Raw genomic sequence first — 20489 nt, 5'->3', positions numbered from 1 at the left:
CTTGAAAAACAAAGACAAGCAGAACTAGCTGCAGGCAATGAAGTATATTAGCATTTGAATTCATGTTTGTACATCCTCTGAAGGAAAAACTCTCTTAAAAGCAACCTAAGAACTTCCTGAAATGTATTATGGCAACATTTATTTGAGATTTGAAGATTCTTAATGTCTTTATAGTTCCTTAAAAACAAACTGGGAAATGTTAAAAAATACCCTACCGATTGCTGCCAATTTCAAAACAGGATGTTTTTGTTTTTGAGGACTGTAATTAGGAACAGTGACCTTGAAAATGTCAACAAACCATCCATTACCTCTTCTCTTCTAATTACTGTTGCAAATATTGCTTTCCCTTTATAAACTTGTCTTTGTGAGTAGTTTTACTCAGGCAAAGACCAGAACTTCCATAGGACTAAATGTGCTAGCACCCAATGCCACCAGATGCTTCAAGGGAAAAGGAAGTGAGGAGGAGAAAGAAAGTGTTTGCTATACAGCTAGGGATTTAAAATCATTGTGGCTGTTATCAGCACACAGAGAAAGCAAGAGAGAAAAGGCACCCCTAAAAGAAATGCATTACAAGTACTGCTGAAGAAAAATCCACTATCAGGAGAAGAGCTTGGAAAGTGCTTGGTCTCCTTAGGCAGCAAGAAGGGAGATCTGGAGCTTTCCCAACACCTAACCCTGCAGTCAGAAACCTGACACACAAGCCCTTCCTTACCTTCTGATGCCCAAATTCATTCAGCACTGTGCCCAGCTTCTTTGTGTTGCTGTGAAGTTTGTGAGCTGCGATGGCTGGGTTGGGATCCCTCCAGTCGATGGAGAGGCGATGGTGCCAGAGGTGCCGGCCCTGCTGAATGTGAGCTGACTTGATGCTGGGGTCAAAGCGATGCACCTCACACCCACTGTTGGCCATGCTCAGCTCAAACTGGTTGTCATCATTGCCTAAACTATGTTAAAAAATAAAAATATTAAAAAAAGTAACTATTAATGCAGCAAAAGGAACTATTAGTCAGTAGGATATTCTGAGGATGAATTAACTTGAAGAAAATTCAAGCTCAATGCAATATTATAACTTTCTAGGCAAGAACTAAACCACTTTTAGCCAGGCTGATAACTTTCCCAAAGAGCTTTTCCTTAATTCAGAAGCTGGAAGAATTTGTACAAAAGTAAATTAAACATTGGAATCTTTGCACTGTCATTACTTACATTAATATTTTATGTTTATATATATTTCTCTATTTTCAATTTGCTTTTTTCTTGAAAATTTTACAATACTTTCTTTAGTCCCTGCTGCACAAACTTCCAATAACCAAGCCATAAGCAGACGAGAAAATACATTTAAAATGGATGCAATACTACTTAGTAAAAATCTGGCCTATTTCACACCACATCTGTCACCTGTTACAAACATGCCCCACAGTGACCACCAGTATGGACAAGACACAAGAACCAAATGCCTCTCTCTGTGGAGAGGAAGACACAGATTTAAAATAGCATATTTAAAAATAAGCACTTTACAACAGTAGCAGAGTTGTTACATAAACCTGAGAGAAAGATTGCTGCTAATTTGGTGAAGACCCCAAAGAAGAAGAAAAATTAATAGCCCCCTTGTACAGCAATATTGTCTCAGTCCCTGCCTCTGTGAGAAGACATGTTTTAAAAGGCTGTGCCATATTCCCACCTCCTACAGCCCAGTGGCTCACACAGGGTGCACTAAAATGAAAAAAAATCTGGTATTTACCATGGCAGTCACACATCTGAACCACAGGCCTTCCCTACTCTGTAAAACAGGATGTTCTCTTCATTCCTGCTCCTCCAAGCTTATTCCAAATGTGATTCAAATCATGCACTAAACATTAAACTTAAACAAAATTAAGCTGTTTGATATACACACGTGTAGCACTGAGAGGAGAATTAAGATTTTTTTCAAATCAGTTGTACTGCAAATTGTACAACTGAGATTATTCACTCTGTACTAACAGCAGAGCATTTATTTGTTGTGCACAGACCATGACAGGGCAGCACTCTTAGATGTACTAGCAGAGCACCTGCTACGCTACACCACAGTTATCCTAAGCAAAGATGTGGGTCCGAAATAATTTTGGCTATTTGCATCAATATGTGAAATGTGGCACATTCTAAATCATGTCACACACCGTGGTACAACGTCAGGCCAGCACTAAATGATCTACACAGATGACAGACAGGTAAGATAAAATGAATTCAACTCATGAAACAACGTGTGGAAGAGCATTTGCTTTGGAAGTTACCAACACAGTATGACACTTGCTGTAATACTGGCCAAGCACACTTTAACAATACCCTAGGACTCTGTCTTCTCCTCAACCATCTTCCCTTTGGGAAAACAGGAAGAGACAGGGTGTGCAAAAATAGCCCAGCATGCTTTTAAGAACAACCCTAATTCACAGGATTCCAACCCATACAGCTGTGTGGGAGGAAAAGAGAGGAGTTTTCTTTTAATACATTCAACACACATTAGGAAAAAAGTTCAGAAGTTAACCAAGTGAATCAACATGTTTGTTTGCATGTGGCTTTCTACAGAAGGGACAGCGAGGGACAAAGAGCAGTGTAATCCCTCAGGAATGAGCCACTGGCTAAAAATGGACAGCATGGGAATTGTTGGGGACAGTCACAGCACTAGTGATGGGCCCACCAGCGGGTGATGGCCACGTGTGTCCATGACACACTTCCAACCATACCAGCTGGTACAAGCCAGATGCTTTTGGGGCAGACAAACCTCAGGCTGCCTCCAAACAGATTGCTGCTCATGTGGACTGCAAAGGGAGCTTCACAGCGGTGGGAAAAAAGGAAAAAAATACAGATGAGGGTAAAGACGGGCATGATGTGTCTTCTGGCACTCTAGTTAACAGCTCAAATTTATGCCTGAAGAGAGATCCAGAAAAAAAAAATTATAGGAGAAAAAAATCAGGTCTTCTCCAAAGGAACTGGTTCACACATGATCATGCAAAGGGATAATGCAGCATGAGAAAGATAAAAAAATTAGGTCTCCTAGCAAAGATGTAGTTACTTAAAGAAAGATGTGTTACTTAAAAAGGGATCATGATTTTAGCAGGACGGTGTGGAGGTCATAGAAGACGGGCGAGGCCTTTCCTCGCCATCGGGAGAGAGCAGCTGCTGCCTCCATCAGCAGCAAAACAGAAGCTGCCGAAGGAAGTGCCCTGTTTTCCCGGGAGGGAGAAGGAGCCCGGTGGCAGAGAGCCCTGCGGAGGGGCCGAGGGGCCATTCCCAGCAGCAGCAGCAGCACGCACCCGCCCGGCTCTCCCGGCTGCGCAGGGAAGGCTCCGCTCCCCGCCAGGCAGGGCAGCCACGCTGACCGGGAGACAGCGGGCAGCGCTGTCCCTTGGCTGTTCCCTGCCCCCAGGGCTCGCAGAGGGGCACGGGGCACAGAGCCTTGCACTCACAATAGGCACTGGGCTGCAGAAGCATCACACCGGCCCCTGCATGGCACGGGGGCACAGCGAGCGCCGAGTGGCACAAAAGCTGCTTTGTCCCCTCTGCACGGCTCTAGCGGACACGCGTAGCTGATCCAGCCTGAAAACTGCAGGTACTCCAGCTCCCACAGCGACCACAGGACACAGCTGTAAACACATGCAAGTTAAGGTCCAGCTTTCCCTCTCTCTGCTCCCCCTTCTCCTCTTCTCTTTCAAAGGAAGGTAACTGAGCTCACCAGCTCAGGAAAAAGCGATGGACCCCCTGCCTGAATCCTAAAGCTCCTACATACGCTTTAGGATGCACCTGAAATGGCATTTATGCTGTATTACAGGAAGACTCTTTAAACCTCTGCTGGTAAGTTTCTGAAATCCCATTCATTTTTGTTATCCCAGCTTGAGTCCCTGCCTGTGGTGTTTGTAACTGACTTAGTTTAATCTAAGCAGATTTAGCACTAATAACTAGAGCTCACTAATGCATATTGCAATTATGTATCACACTGGGAAATCCTGTCCCCCAAGCAAAAACATTGCTGCCTCCCAGTAGTGGAAGCAACTAATACTAATCTAAAAAGATCCCCAGATGCTCCAGACACTGCTCGGTCCCATTCACAAGGAACCTCTTCTATGGCATTCAAGGAGGCAAAGCTTAAGCAGCATGTTTTATTCCACTTTTAATGATATATGGATTTAATTCAGGATTCCTGGTAACACTCCCACTGAACTTTCACATTTGTTCCCCATCCATTTTCTCCACAGTGAATGCTCTTCATTAGAAGCAGCTGCTCCCCATTTGCTCCTTATGAAATATAAGAGATAACAAAAATGTTTAAAGTGGATTTTTGCCTTAGAACAAAATTACTTTTCTGTCTGTCATAAACTTAAGGAAGTGAGTCTTAGGGGAAAAATAATGCAGTAACAAGCTCCAAAGTTCCTCCATAACCTCAAGTATTCTCTTTAATTTTTCAGGTGTTTCATGTGATCATCCTGGTTGGTTACTTACTGCATGTGTGTATCTGATGATTGATGGGAGAGCCAACATCAGTTTTGATCTTTGCTAAACCCTAGTGTTCCATCACTACAGAAAATCTGGCACTCATGCTCCCTGGACCATACACAGAATAGCACCACATATAAAGCACTGGCATGCACACACTAGCTCAGTTTTGGCTAGGTTTTTTTAGGTTTTTTTTTTTTAAACCATTAGCAAAATAACTCAGTGCTGGTCAGCTTTGTGCCTAATCTGCACTTCCTAGCACAGACTAAATCAATTCTGTGTTGAGCCTACTGGACAATTCAAAAAAAACACCATTCTCAATCCACATTTGATCCTTAACAACAGGGAAAATGGACATCAACACAGGAGCTCAGGTCTAATATTAAGGATTATGCAGCTTGAAGGGCAAGGTCTAGGTTAATTCCACTGAACTTTGAGTACTTTGCCAAGACATCCAAAAATCAGCAGCCACCTACCTTATCCCAGACTTCCACTATAACCAAAGAAAGCTGTACCTGCCTCCAGAATGCTATTTAGCTTTGCTGATTTTCCACCTGAATGTGCTTGCCTCTCCCTACTGACTACTAGAAGGGCCCTGAGACAATAACTCAGTACTACAGTCAGACAGTAAAGTCTGGAACTGAGCATGCACAGCATCTCTCCTAAGTTTTATAGGAACGTGAAAAGCTGAGAAGGAAAAGAATCATGTAAACCTCTATCTTGCATTAATGCCAGGTAAGTATAATTTGAAATATATTGCAAAGAACACTCAGACAATAAGAAGCAACAGCAGTCAAGAGAAAGCTTCTCTCTGTATATGTGATTTGTCTCTAAGGGGCATATTCTTATTCTGCCACAGAGCAGTGCTGCTGAACAAAACCTGAGAGCACCTCCTCAGAGGATCTGGGTCTTTACAGCTCAAATAAACTCAATCAAAGTATGAACCCAGCCAAATTAACCAAAACTAGTCCCTTTGACTAGAGGGCACCCTGCCTCCCCCCTCCATGCTCACTGCAGGTATTACCTGCCATGAGAAATGCCACCCAGCACGGTTCCTTGCTATCCACCCTTTGTAAATCCTCATCAGCAAAATCACAGGAATAAACTCCACTGGTTCAAGGGAGATGAAGCCTTTCAATAAACCCCTAACCTAAAGCTGCCTCTCAGGACAGCAAGTACAATTTTATCAGGCAGCTCTACGTGGTGATCTGTGTGAAATGAGCCCCAGATCCCAGTGACCATTCTCCTAATGCATCTGTGTGCTGATGGCCTGAGGCACTCTGAGGACTGACCTCCCTCATCCTCTGGAAGAACAGAATGTTTTACTAGCAGGGAAACAGGCTGCATGTGTGGATTTGCTACCTGTAAAAGCACTCCTTCTGAGAAGAGTGAAAACTTCACTCTCAAGTGCTGTAAATATCATAAAAACTGCAAACATTTCAAAGTGAAGCACAGCTGCCTTTGTCACTATCACCTTGGCATGTGTCATCCCTGAGGTGTCAAGCAAACACACTCTCATATGGAAATGTACTGATTTGTCCCAGAGCTGGTTAATGAAGTTTTGCAAGCAATGCTGTTGAAATCCCTGGCAGTTTGCAAGTCACCTCTGCTCAAGGCAGATGCTGTAGGCTTCTCAGCTTACCTCTTTGATTTCCATCTTCCTCCACATGAGCTACCACTCACAACTCACCATCAAGCAATTTGTTTTCATACCAATATTAGAAAGGCAAAGGAAAATAAAGACCCTCATGGAGAAAGGATTTTTCCCTAAAAATGAAGCTTAAGAAGCACATCAACACATGATAAACACACCTGAACGAAGTTTGTATTTTAGAAGACAACCTTGCTGCGGCCCGTGTTGTATTTATAGGGCTTTTGAAGCTACTTGCCATGAAACAATTTCCTTTCTTTTAAAGAAAGCACTTACCCAAGTGAATAGAGACGGCATTTCTTGCTTCTGATTCGATGGATGAGGCTAAACCTCTCATCAAGACAGACTGACCAGGGCTTTTTTGTGGTTTCAGAGTACCCTTTCAAGCTGCTCAGGTTCATGTGCTCACACGAAATCTGTTGAAATCAAAGTATATTTCTTTTGAAGACAAGACTTTTAACTTGTTTTTAATTTGCCTTCTGGGGGAGTAGTGGAAAAAAGAAAAATGTTCATTGGTTAAATTTAAGTCTTATTGTCAATCTGATACATGGCTACAAAGATTTGATGATTTTTTCCTGGTTTGTCGGTTCCGCTTGGTGAAATTTAAGGCTTACATAATTCCCCAGAGAGCAATGCAGTTTGAAAAGCAAATAATTAAGCATTAGTACTATACCCAAATTCATTTTTTTTCCATGAGGAAAAGATGAATCAGCATTCAAATGTTTAATTTTTTTTCTTTTCAAACCTTGGAGTGGATTCTGCATCCTGAATAATGTTAAAATCAAGACTGTAATTACAAAGTTGCAGCATCTCTGCAATGAGTACCTTACTCACAGTGCTCTGGATCTCAGCTCCAGAAGGGATTTAATCTTTACCCCACACATGCCCTCCCTAACAACAAAGGGATTTAAGCAAGTGCATAACTAAATAGAGGAATCATAGCATGTGTGTCCATGCTGAGCTGGCTTGGACATCTGGAGTCTAAAGCCAGGATAAAAGCCCTGCTAAAGAAGAGATAGAGACCCTGCAGGGAGGGACACCATAAGTCAAAGCCCTTGTACAGACCAAGAAAGCAAAGACTGAAAATGCACTGGTTCATCAGAGTGACAAAAATCACTGAGGGGTGAAGTCAGCTTTGCCAGCAGCTGAGCAGCAGCCTGGAACAGCCAAACCCACGGTGACTGAGCCAGCAAAGCCATGGCCCTGTGAGTGACACCCTACAGAGGAGCCCCTGCCTGCAGCACCAGCTCTGCCCATCCATCCAGAATTTCACCCCAAGGCCACCACTTGCACTCCACCCTTTTCCTCCAAATCCACTCTGGAAGAGGCAGGCACAGAGCTGGAAAGTGCTGCACCCTTTGCAGAGCACAGGAGCCAGAGCACAGAAGTGGATGGAGAGCTGGTACAATTTGTATGGCTCTCACCATAGCAGTGGCAAGGAGGCAAGGGGAAGCAGAAGGAAGCACCAAAGCTGTGGCTAATTCTGCCCAGGAAAGGCTGCACTGCTCTGCAGCAGCATCAGCAGCCACAGTTTGTTCTTGAAGGGCTTCTCAACGCACGCAGCCCAGCCATCAGTCAGGGGTTGCAGGGCACAGGTTGCTACCATGCAGAGAAGAAAGCAAAGGCTGAGAAGAGCTGCAGGAACTCAGCTGGGCCATCGTGATGAAAAGTTGTTCTTTGGGCCCAGTACCAGCCCTGGCTGCAGGAATGGGAGCTGGCACTGTTAAAAAGGCAACAACTAAAATGGTGGGAAGGACAAAACCAGGTTAAATATCAGTCCTAAACAGAATATTCTCATCTTGCTCCTTTCCTTCTTCTACAGCAGACTGCAGAGGCTCAGTTCTCGTTCCTAGCCAAATTAAAAAGCACTGCTCTGGTCCCACTTGGAACCACAAAAATGAAACAATTTTACACAGAGGTGAGAGCAAAACCTGGAACCCAGCCTTTAATGTGGCACTCTTCACCACATACTTTATAATAAGTAAATAAAATTCTCATTCTTTAAGAAGTGCATGCTCTGAAAGATCATTACCTGGAGCTTCACATTCAAAGAGCTGCACACTGCATCATCATCTCCCTGCTCCTCCTTGGCTCATAATTCCCATGGAAAATTCATAAAAGCAAATACAGCATCTCTTCATGCTGTTCCCAGGATTCACAAAGTTTAAGCAATGATTTGCACTGCACCCCACTACCCATTTCCCTTCAGTCACATAACAATCAAGGAATAAATGGCACTGCAATAATAAGCACTAATTTAAGACACAGAAGAATAATGTACTCTCTACAGAAAACTAAGATTCTGCAATGCTGCCACTTAATTGACTCATGGCATTATGAGCAATTACAACAGTTAGAGTTTGAAGCAATTTTAACAGCTCTTGCTACTGAATAGCTCTTGCTACTGAATAGCTCTTGCTATTAAAAATAAAAAAAAACAAAACCAAACAACAACACCAACAAACATTTTTTAAAAAACCAAACAGAAATCAAACTCTGAACCTGCCTTTAGCACCATCATCAGTCTGTTGCATGATTAATTGATGCACTGAGCTCACATCGTCTTCCAGGCTTCTGCTCACTGCTGCTGTACAAAGAGCAGCACAAGAAAGATGCTTCACTTGATCATAAAATACCAGCACTGAAAATGCTTTTTCTGGCCACACCTTGACCCTGCTGACATGGCACCTTCCTGCTCCAGCAGTTTGAGCCATTCTACACTAATGGCATGGGGCTGAACTTTGGCACAGTAATTAGGAGACACTTGCTCAGCAAACAAGTAAAGAGACATCCCGTGCTTATCTACATAAGCAGGATGCCATTTTCAGAAGTGCTCATACCAGTCATGGTGTTATCCCATCAGTTACTCATCTTGTAATATCTGCCAGGTCAGGAACAGGGATTCCTCCCATTTTTTGTTTTCACTTATGCTTATTCCCCCAACCAGTGTCAGTTACTCTGGGAATGAAACTTCTCGCTGAGTGTGTCAAAAGCAATAAACCCTCTGTTAATTGATGTCCTTGTAGGCTTTGACCCAACTAGTGGAGTTTAGCAGCATCTGCCACTGTTTATTAAGTTGCTGAGATGAAGGATATTTTCAAACTTAATATGTCTGCCACAGTGCAAACTTGTGAACAACAAAACAAGCAATTCTACACACATCTCTTGCTGTCCCACATGCGTGATCTTGCCTCATGCCCTCTCAGTGCTGGCATGAATGGCAGCAGAGATGTCATTTTATTGAGAATTTAGCAAATTCTCTACAAGCTGGAGAATACATGAACACCCTGCTATCTTCTTTTTTAGAGGTTTTTCAAATTATCTCAGCCTCAAAAGCGCTGCATTAGCAAAGAATTTCATACGTGAATAACATTTCTGTGATGTTGGCACCTGGGGCTTTTTGCTGTTCTTCAGAGTAAGTAATGATGCTGTCAACTCTCTATTCAAGGGTCAGTTGCTGATAGACCTGGGTACCAAGAGCATCTGCCCTGTTGGAATTGTGAGCATCCAGCCCCTTTTCCATTTTTTTCTTACAGGAAATTCACACACAGATGCTGTTGTGCATAAGTGATGGCTCTGTTAAAACATGATGGCCCACGAATTTCCATGTATGCTGAAGGCTGGAAGTATCCATCAGCACAATCTGGATTTGGAAATGCCATATTTTAAAAAGCACATACACCCACCAATTTCCATGGCTGTTACTTTTGTCCTGAAAATATCAATATTCTATTGGCATCATTGAAACAACTTGTCCTACTTAGGGTCTGATGCCTTCTTCTCATTTTACTGGGAACCTCAACTGCCTCCTTTTGGAGTAAAATGAGCCTGCTTATCATACTATTATTGAGAGGTGGAGAGGTTGAATACACTCTCTGATACAGAGTGCTCTGTATTTTTCCATCTCAGAGAGAGAGGGGAGAGAGAGAGAAACACCACATCTAGAATTTCAGTCATACCATACTCCTGTCAGGACACAAACCCATTTGGAAACAAATAACATGGAAATAATGCATTCTTTCAAACCTGTGTTTTGACCTTTATATTCATGTTGACCATCAGTGCTAGGTTGAGCCACTTTAGAAATAAATCAGTTTCAAAAAGGTTTGGTGTGAGGTTAATTCCTTAGATATGAGGGAACAATCTACACCAGACAAAGTGTTTTCTAAATGGAGACTGAAACAAAAAACCTACCTGAGAAGTGCTAATGTACTTTAGGAACCTTGAGGCCTCATAGTTGAGGGAAGGGGTTGGACTTGCCCATGGTTGTAGTTCAATGTGCCATCTTACAGTCTGGAAAACAAAGCAAAACAAAAAACACCTTAAAGGCAACGCAAGCATAAATTACATGGGCTAATAAGCTAAGGAGATTTAATTTCAAACTAAAATCGTTTCCTGGGGGCTTGTCTACACATGAAAAACATTTCAGAACAAAGCAGGGCTTCAACTACAGTGAAAAAGCATCTAACTATGATTCAAAATTGATCAGCTTTGAAAGCAGATGCAGGTAGCTCAGAAAGAAAGTGCTCCTCTTCCAGGATACATGTGTTAACCCAATTATTCTAGGACACCCAAGTAAGCTGTAAGAAATGCATGATGAAAACCAAGATCTAAATAACCAAATCCTACATCAAAACATCTCAAAAATAGTGATATTATTTTAATTTCATATCTATCAGGTATGAATGTCCACTGAAGAAGAACTTGGATTGCAAACCCAAATCACCAAAGGAAACCCCTACAAGCAACCTGTTTTCTTTTTCAAGATCTAGATTTTATTGAGAAAACAAGCTCCCTGTGGGCTTTGAGAAAAGCCCTCTTCCTCTCCCATGCTTGCCTGACAGATATACCAGAATTCTTTGCTTCCCTGAAAAAATAAAAGTGTGGCAGCCTGTAGCCCTACCACTCCTCATTTACATAGCCCCAAGGAAGTAGCTTTGGTGGGTGCTTTCTGCACTGCCTCAGCTCTGAACCTTGGGGATCCTGCCAGCTTTTCCAGCAATGCTTCCCATGTAGACAGAGTGGGACAGAGAAGGCATTTCAGACACGTGCTTGCAGAGCAACAGGGCTCTGTGCTCCCACCTGCACCTCCTTCTCCAAATTCTGCCCGCTGTCATGCTGGGAAGTTTAGACTTGTCATCTCTTGCCCTCAAGTAGATAAAAATATAAGCATGGTGTTAAGTTGTACTAAATCAAGATTGATTCCTCGTGGCCTTTCATCCCCAGGCGCCATAACTCACTTCTACGCTCGGGCAGGTACTGTCAAGCTTCCCTTTAATCATCCTCAATTAACTGAGCTTCCATAATGGACAGGATGGGGTTTCTCCCTCAAAGGCTCATGCTGGCATTCAATAAAATACAATCAGAAGCCCCACTCGGGGTTCCCATAGGACTGTACTTCAGATGAAGCCCTGGAAAAAGGGGCAGGAGAGAGCAATTAGCTGGAGAGGATGGAGGCAGAGGGGTGAGCCCCCAGACAGGACTGGTCTGTGGCACCAGGACAAGAGCCAGCCCAGCGACAGCAGGGATCCTCTGATGCCAGAGAGGAATGCAGGAAAGAGAAGGTAAAATTAGAAAATATTATTAAAGAGGACCACCACACCAGATGGCATTTGCCTTGAGCTGGTATCATGAGTTGGTATTTTTGCAGCCAAAGTACACATAGTCTACAGTGAGTGTGAGCCAGGGGGTCTGCATGAGGTCTGTTCCTTTAGGGGGTTATTTTTCAGATTTGTTGTGGGTGTTGGGTTGTTTGGGTTTTTTTTTTTTTTTGGGGGGGGGGGCATTGGTTTTGCTTTTTTTTACTGAAGAGATGCTGAAAAGGATATTGAGTTTTGGTGTTTTTTCCTACCCCAAAAGCTGACAAAAGTAGCATTTCTCACCCTGAAACTTCCTGCCTGCAGCAAACTTGGACTCCTATACTCTGCACAGCATGAGCCTGGAAGCAAGCTAGCAAGCCAGCTCTGCAGCTGCATGTCCCCCTGACCTCTGCTTGCAGCAGGCAGCCTGCAAACAGAGAACAGCAGGAGGATAGGTGCACACCAGGGAGGGAAATTTGTGTAATCTTTCAGAATGAGTCACAGTTCACACGGCTGAATAACGTTTGCAATGACAGGAATGCTGCTGTTTCAACAGGCTTGAAAGCTGAAATGAAAATGAAGACTGACAATCGTTTTCAGAGGAAAAAAAAAAAAAGAAAAAAATCAACCAACTAAACAAAAAACCAAACAAACAAACAAAAAAAAACCACAACCCAAACCAAATAAAACCACCAACCACCCAGATACCTACATATCTATGCCCAGTTATTCTGAAATCTATTTGTGTGAGAAGTAGCTGAAGTAGCTCATTAAGGAGAGGAATTGCAGGGTGACCATTGTGGACTATTCAGCAAGAATTCCTTCTGCACAGAGTTGACAGAGAAGAAAAAAAAAATCTATAATGAACCACATGAATGAGATTCTTTTTCAGCAGAGTGCAATGTCCAAGGGCCACTGCAGCTTACACTCGGGTTCTTAAAATCTTCAAGACGATAAACTGCCTTCCCACTGTCTGCAAACTATTGATAAACACATGGAAATGAAATAAAAACCCCAGCGACTTACTAATGCAGTTTCACTAAAAGATGGGGGGAGGGGGAAAGGAAAAAGAACAGAAAGACATCAAGCTTTTGTATAGTTCTTTAAATTTCAGAGCAGTACATAAATGCTACTTTTGTGACAGGGATCAGACCCGAGGCTCCTGTTTGACAGCAATGCTTTTGAATAGCTTCTCAAACTTCACACTTGTGCCTGGCTCCTTGGGAAGCAGCAGCCTATTTTCCACTCACTAACGAACACACAGGAGAGTCCTGCTCCTAACACCTCCTGACACCCCTACAGGGTGCCTCAAGAGCTGCCTCACAACAAGATTCACAGACAATGGATGGGGGTGAAAATCCAACACATCTCTGGGGCTGGGTGCACCCCCACCCCGAGGGTAACTCACAAATGTTGGTGATGAATTTGGGTATGTTCAGGAATACAAAATATCCTCCTGAAGGAGCTATTCCATAGGTACATTCATAGCCTTTGTTTATAGCTTTCCAGGTAATTTTCAGCCTGGCTCATAGTGTTTCCATGTAAGCCTTCTCAAACTCTACAGATGCTTTGTGAAAATCAGGTATATCCCTGATAAAAAAATTATCCTTATTTGAGGAGTTTCCCCTCTCTTGACTGTGCAATTTTGTTTACTCAGAGCAAACCGGAGTAGGGCATCATGATTTGGGTTTTCCCACCTGTATAATGGAAATCTCTAGAATGACTGAGGACAGGTCCCTGTGGCTGCTGAACAAACAGGCTGAGATGCAGCTCCTTTCACACAGGGCTTTACAGCAAGAGGAGCAGAGGAGCTATTACAGCCCAGATTATACAGCTCTGGATATGAAACTCAGACAGGCTACCCAGGAGGAGCCAGAAAATAGGTGCAGACAATCTGCATTTTTGCCTACCACCATGGCTGTGCTCTCTCCGTAGGGTATGGACTCATCCAACCAGACACCATGACTGTGTTTCCCAAACATCAACATATCCATATTCCACAATATAAAGACATGACATTAAAGACATGACAGTAAAGTTCCCAGTACCTGGAAAGTTACAATGCCAATTAAAAAAACTATCATACTGAGTATCTTAAAGTATCCCTCTGTACATAGCTTCACTTATGGACACATCAATTGAAATTAACACTGTAAGAAAATCAATCTTCAGCAAGACTTTATCACAAGCACTGGTCAGACACTGACTTCAGCTACTCCTGAAGGTAATGGATATCCAGAAACTGTTATTCAGAATGGTGTCTAAATTTTCACCATGTGAGATAACCACAGAGAAAAGAAAATCTTAAAGCAATGCCATTGCTTTGTTAGGAAAACTAGGATGCATTTGAAGGTCTGATTTTTCTTCCAGGTACTTCACACTTAAGGATAAGGACTGATGTTTCCTTCAGACCAATCTCACAATAATCTGCAGAGACTTCTCTCTGGAGACCACTTTTTCCTAGATCTTTTTCCCCCTCATAGCCATCTGTGATAGTCATTTGATAATCCCTTAATAACCTGTAGTATATATGTGATATACTTTTAAACTGTCATTTAAATCTGTCCTAAAAATCTGAACTCATAATATAGAATTTAAGTCAAAATGTGCAAAAGGCTCACAAACCAGCAGGTCTAAAGTGGTAGGTCTGCCAAATGTTTGGCTTTCCCAGCCTAAACTTGCGCACAAATAATTAAATTCTTTCCAGACCAATCCTAGTTTTAGTGCACTAATTCAAAAAGCCCAAACCCTTCCTTCCCTTCTGCTTACATTGAAGGGAATTAGTAAGTTTTCCATATTTCTATCTTTTTTAACTCAGTAGCTGTTTCTCCCCCCTTTTAATCTCCTTCCTTTTTAGCAGCCAATTAAAATACAGAAACATATTAGCCATTTTTGTAAACAAAAATTCGGGTATCCTATTACCCTGCCAAGCAGTCTGTTGCTTACAAAGAAGAAGCAAAAGACTTGTCAATATATACACAGATGCCTTAAGTAAATCCTCCTATTAACTCATGCAACAATTTAATTTTTTACATCTGAGGCAGGACCAAACGTGAGTGGAAATCATTTGTGGCAATAAATTCCATCAAGAACCGTAAATATTTACCAGCCACAGAAACAAATTACATACACATCTTCATCTCCAATTACTCTGCCTGTGTACTTCACCAGAACAGAACCTGCTCATGGGTGAAATTTTGCTGGCTTTTATCAGTTTGAAAGGAAATACATGGGAATCAGATTCAGGCTGCAAAACTTCAGACATCTACATGGCAAATTTATTAGATTGCATTCCTTGAAGGCTGTTGTCCTCTTATTGTAAATCTTCCATACCTTTTTGGTGATTTCTCATGGGAAGCTTCTCACAGCACTGACTCCTTATCAGCACAGCCAACAAACTCCATCTCTCTTCTCCACTAGCTAACCCACTCTTTTGTAGCACTCTTCTTCTTACTGGACACAGCTGTGGCCTATTAAGGGCAGGCCTGTTCCTAATCTTTGGTGATTGGTACAGCTGCAACTCCTCAGGGGTGAGACTACCTTCTGCACTATATTTTCTTACATTCTATCCCTCCACAGAAGGCTTGCCCTTGTGAGAACAGATTGTCCCCAGATACAATTTACAGAGCTTAGACACAATTTTATTTGTGGTCCCTCTCAAGCACCTGTGGCCTTAAGCATATTAGTTTGTGGTGTTACTGTTTGGGGTTTTTCCCTCAATTCCAAAGTACCCTGAATAGTGAAAGCTGTGTGCTGCAGCCCACACAAGCCCTGGCTTTGCAGGACATGCCAACGCCCCACAAGGGACACGCGACCAGTGCGAAGCCTGCTAAGGGCAGTGGGAGGGCTCTGAGGGTTGAGGCAGCCAAACCTGGCACACTGCTCCTCTTGCTGACAGCACAGAGCAGCTCTAGCAGCAGAGAATCCCTTGTGAACACCCACGTTTAGTTTCAGAGGCAATTATCTGGGTGTCTCCCAGGGAGAGCCAGGGGGATAGAAACACTTGTGCATGCAGACAGCAGTCAGCTCAGCTCCCACAGTGGGTTGGGGAGCCAAGTTATTTGACAGGACAGATGAGGCAGACAGTATCTTAAAGGGAATGATTCATCTCACTAGAGAATAGACATATAAAATATGTAAGGTGAGTCAAGCGCTGGAAAAGTCCATATCTCTCCATGACCTGCAATAAAGCCTGAAGGATGTACTCAGGAACACTTACACCACAGACCCTCAACCTCACAGAAGAGAAACCCCAGACCAGACATTCACACAGCCCATGCTGCAGAAAAATGTGCATTTTAGAGGGCTGAGCCTGTTCTTTAGCTATGAGCCTAAAGCAACATTTAGCTGCACTTTATTCTTCAGCAGGGTTGAGTAATTCCTGTTTTATGTTTGGAGCTGCAGTATGTGGCACAAGTAAAACAAACTCCACCTAAAAGCGGAGGTATCAGTAGGAAAGAACAAGTATGCCTTCAGCCTTGGCACAGACCTCCTTGAGAAAGGTCAATTCATACAGTCCCCTTTAGCTAAATGGAACCAGCACCACCAGGGCTCACAAGACACACACTCGTAAAAACCTGCTACCTCACATGGTTACTGTAGGAGCAGCAGGGACACACACAGGCTCAGCCAGCTGTAATTTAAAACACAGGCTTACAAAGTGACTGACTCATATTTAAAACTTTGAGTGAACTAATTTCTAACACAACTGGCTTCATAGATATTCCATCCCTACATGTCTGAACTGTTTCTTTCCTTTCTTTTCTCTTTCATATTACTATTATTTTCTTTTTTTCTTTGCAGTTTGTCTTTCTTAAACATATGAGGTTTTCTCTGAAGAAACCATAGTGCAAAACTTGCTAATACACACCTCCTCTGCATGTGTGTGCCTGCATTGAGGGAATCATAGGGAAAAGCAGCTGACATCTAGTTCTGCTAAACTGGGAGTTTTCCTTCCAACAGTGAAACTTCCACACATTGCACAAAGTCCATAATGAACGGAAGAAAAAAATTAATACACAGAAAACCTTTCTCCATGTTTCTACTTTTCTGAGTTTAATTAAGGCAGAAACATCTCTGACACCACTGCACACATACACACAGCCTTCTCCATACCCAGTCACCTCTGGATTGCTCTATCCTCTGCAGGCGCCACATTGGAGCAGTGCAATGAGCAGGCCACAAAGGGAGCCCCTGCCACAGGCAAACTCCAGAGCTAAAAAATCTGCCGTGTGTTACAGAACCACAGAATAGTCTGGGTTGGAAAGGGCTTTTAAGTATCCCCCAGTACAATCCACTTCCATGGGGCCCACACTCCACTAGGTCAGGTTGCCCAAAATAAACAGCATTGCCCCCAGTACAGACACTGACGGGCACCACTCATTACTGGTTTGTCATTTAGACATTGAGCCACTGACTACAACCAATTCCTTATCCTATCCATCAAATCAATATCTTTCCAATTCAAATCAATATCTTTCAATTTTGGCTGTGTCTAAACAACTCCCCATCTTCAGCATGTTTTAACGTGTCTTCCAGGAGGATCCACTCTATGATCTTATCCAAAGATCTGATGTTCAATAGGCTGAGGAACAATAGCTTTGTGCCAAGATAGCCAGCAATGTGTCACACGTGCAGTCCAGCTTTCCCATGCAGGAAGGCTGCTCAGGAAAGAAAATCCTGCCTATGGAAAGCAGTCCCATGATAAGAGTGCTTTCTGCATTAATGAGCGTGTGTCTTAAATTCAGATGGGTTTCCAACACGATCTGTATGTGGAGAATTCTATGTCTGGACATGTGTGTTTAATTTTGTGGAAAAGGGAATGTCTAGGATGCACTTAAGTCTCCCCTAGCTCCTCACTCTCTGTGCATCATCTTTTCCAAGTCTCTGCAGTGCAGCACACATTTGTCTGCTTGGAAGCAGGATGTGAGTGCTGCAAGAGTCAATTTAGGAAGCTCCAAACATCACCCAGAGGGCTCCATTTAAAAGCAGTTTATCAGTACTTGCTTCATAAGGCTCCAGTTTGCACCAGTAAGTAAAACTCTTAGACTTAGCAGGGAAAAGGAAAAAAAGGCAAAGTTTTACATTGAAATAAAGAAACCTATTTTCTGACTTCAATTCTTATTAGAAAAGCTTTCAGTCACTGCATGGTAATTGAAACCAAGAGTCTTTTAGTGGAGCAAATCAGTCTGAACATGAATACATAACAACCCCTGAAAAGGCAGCAATCACCAAGCATTTCACCTCTGCTTTCCTTTTGTTAATATTGATGTTTATTTTCTGCTCCTTTTGCTTCTCATTTCCCATCTGAAGGTGTGAAATGGAGCCACATCCATACAAATTACTGCTCTGGGGGCAACAGCTGCCCTTACCTGCAGGCAAGCTGCACTAGTGACCTCCATGTAAAACACCAACAACTTCGATGCCCTGGGAGATTCTGTGTTTCACACACACACAAAGCCCACACTCAACCTCTCTCCAACTCTATTTTCAGGTTTGTCTTTTCCCCTAAACAACGATCTCAAAAGAAAAGCAGGCACAGAAAAAAAAGACGCCCGCCATTGACTTCAAGTGACAGAATTTACATCACTTTAAGAATCAAGAAATGGATTTAGTGAAATAAAGAGCAGCTTCCAAAATTAACAGGAGGAAGCCACATCTGTAGAGGAATTTAGGTGACTAATGCTCCAATGAATTCAAATAGTAACCCTGAACTCCCCAGAAAGGTATTGGGATATTGGGAACTCACTTGCCAGGTTTACTTTTGCCACTGTGGACACCCCTGTAAATTCACCATCACCCAGAGTGCAGGTTTGGGACTTACAGGAAGCAGGGTTTCAGAAGACTTGCCAAAATATTAATTTGCAAGTACTTATGAATTCAGAAAGCATTGCATCTAATTCATCATTTACACAGCATAACTACCACTCCTCACTACCTCTGAGGAATAAATCCACAGCAGCCAAAGGATCTGGGGGCTGCAGGGGTAGGAAAGGGCAATGTTGCACTGGGGAACCTCTCCTCAGGCATTCAAAGGTCACCAGAGACTAACAGCTCTGCCACTGGAAATCCCAGTAACATATGGGAGAAATGCACATTTATTAAAAGGGAGATTGATTTTACTCTAAGAGACATACAAGCTTTGAAAATAGCCAAGTGAGATTTCTTTGCTACGGTTCTAAAATAAAATAAATAAATTGGGCAGCAGCATTCCTGCGCTATCCAGAGGCTGACAGCATGATAATATATCTAATGGAGATACAACCAGGAGCCAAAACAGACTGAAATTTATGGAAGTAAATTCTCAAAACTACTTAAGCAGCTCAATCAGCTGAATTCCTTCCAGTGCCCGAATGCCTTTGCCAACACTTAAGGGTAACAGCAAGAAACAGATACAGCAACTACCGGTCACTGCTTGTCAAATTCAGTTTCTTCTAAGCAGAGGCAAGGCCGTGGTTTCAGCCTGTATTCATTACTGCTTTAGCTGAAGTGCACTGGCCGAGAAATATGGAGATGTCATAATCCATTCAATAAAGGAATAAAGCTATTTTCCTCTAGGTTGACTTCACTGCAAAATTTAAACCATAGAGTACAAAAACCAGAATTCATCAGTAAATAGTCAGCTAGCCAGATAAGCGGAGTTTATTTTGTGCATGTTCCAGCACTCTAACTGTGATTTACATATAGGGTGCCTCTGGCAGCCTATCCTCTGACTTCAGAGCCTCTGCCTGAGGCTAAGAACTGGGGAAAAAGAAGGTGCTTTAGAGTAAAACCAATGCTTTCACACAAATAAGAGCATTTCACACTTGTGCAGCCTTCTCTCTCATCCAAGTGGAATGCAAATGTCTAAACAGGAGTGATCCACCACACCTTCTAGACTAAAGGGAGATATGAAGCTTCAGAAAACCCCTTCCTCTTCACCTTCCCCTCCTGGATAAGTACCAGGACAACCCTCTGTGCCCAGGGAGCAGGAGAGGGCAGTATTTGTCACTATACCTCTATAATCTCATAAAACAAGTAAATACGAGCTCTTTTCCATGGGTAAACCAAAAGGCTGAGTAACTCCTGCAGGCATTTGGATTTCAGAGTGTAAAACCCTAAGGCAAGATAGACAATATTTTCAACAGGTACTGAGGGTACTGTTCCTTCAACCCACCATCAGTTCACTTGGTTGAACCGGGTTTTACTGGATAGCCAGGGAAGACTCAAAAAGCCAAAGTTCACTTTTTTCTTCTTTAACTCCTTATTTCATAAAGGCATTAGATAATGGAATTCCACAGAATGAAACGTATCCTAGCTTTAAACATATTCCCTTTCTTTTTTTAATATAGTTATGGATTAGTGCCCTTGGTCTAGAGCTATGGAAAAGTCTTCCAAATAAAATAAAACTGTGTTGGGCAAGGAGTTCCCTCTGTCTAGAAAGGAAACAACAGCTGGCTTACAAGTTGTTGGGATTTTAAGTACAAAATCATACATTTATTTTCCAGTCTATAGAGAAGAAAATCAAGCTCATTTCAAAGCACACAAATTTGAAATATTTTTTGTTCAAGACAAGTATAGAAGCAAGCATCACAATCCCATGGAGGACGGGCTTGGGCAAACATGTACCATCCTCTTTAATCAAGGATATTTTCCAATGTTTTATCACTAATTCTGAGCATTATACAGATGAAGTACTGAAAAACTACGTGGTTTGACCCTGAACTCATGATGCACCCAGAATTCCCACGGATTTCATAATGAATAATAATTGCAAGATCAAACCATTAATCAAGACATCTAATGAAGAAAAAACACAT

The 20489-nt window shown here is 42.5% G+C and overlaps 1 protein-coding gene across 2 annotated transcripts in view; it reads right to left on the bottom strand.

The window, feature by feature from the left end:
* Window positions 1-20489, bottom strand: part of METTL24 (methyltransferase like 24) — a 45425-nt gene that overhangs the window by 14997 nt on the left and 9939 nt on the right. For both annotated transcript variants that reach the window (XM_066545813.1, XM_066545814.1), the window contains 3 exons: window positions 10307-10405; window positions 6389-6528; window positions 713-941 (listed from right to left, as the gene is read on the bottom strand). In XM_066545813.1, the coding sequence (XP_066401910.1) occupies window positions 713-941; window positions 6389-6528; window positions 10307-10405 (468 nt within the window). The remainder of the gene's footprint in view (window positions 1-712; window positions 942-6388; window positions 6529-10306; window positions 10406-20489) is intronic.

This window comes from Molothrus aeneus, chromosome 3, assembly GCF_037042795.1.
Source record: "Molothrus aeneus isolate 106 chromosome 3, BPBGC_Maene_1.0, whole genome shotgun sequence".
Taxonomy (NCBI): Eukaryota; Metazoa; Chordata; class Aves; order Passeriformes; family Icteridae; genus Molothrus; species Molothrus aeneus.
Note: the sequence above shows the minus strand (reverse complement) of the source record. Positions and strands in the feature narration are given on the sequence as shown.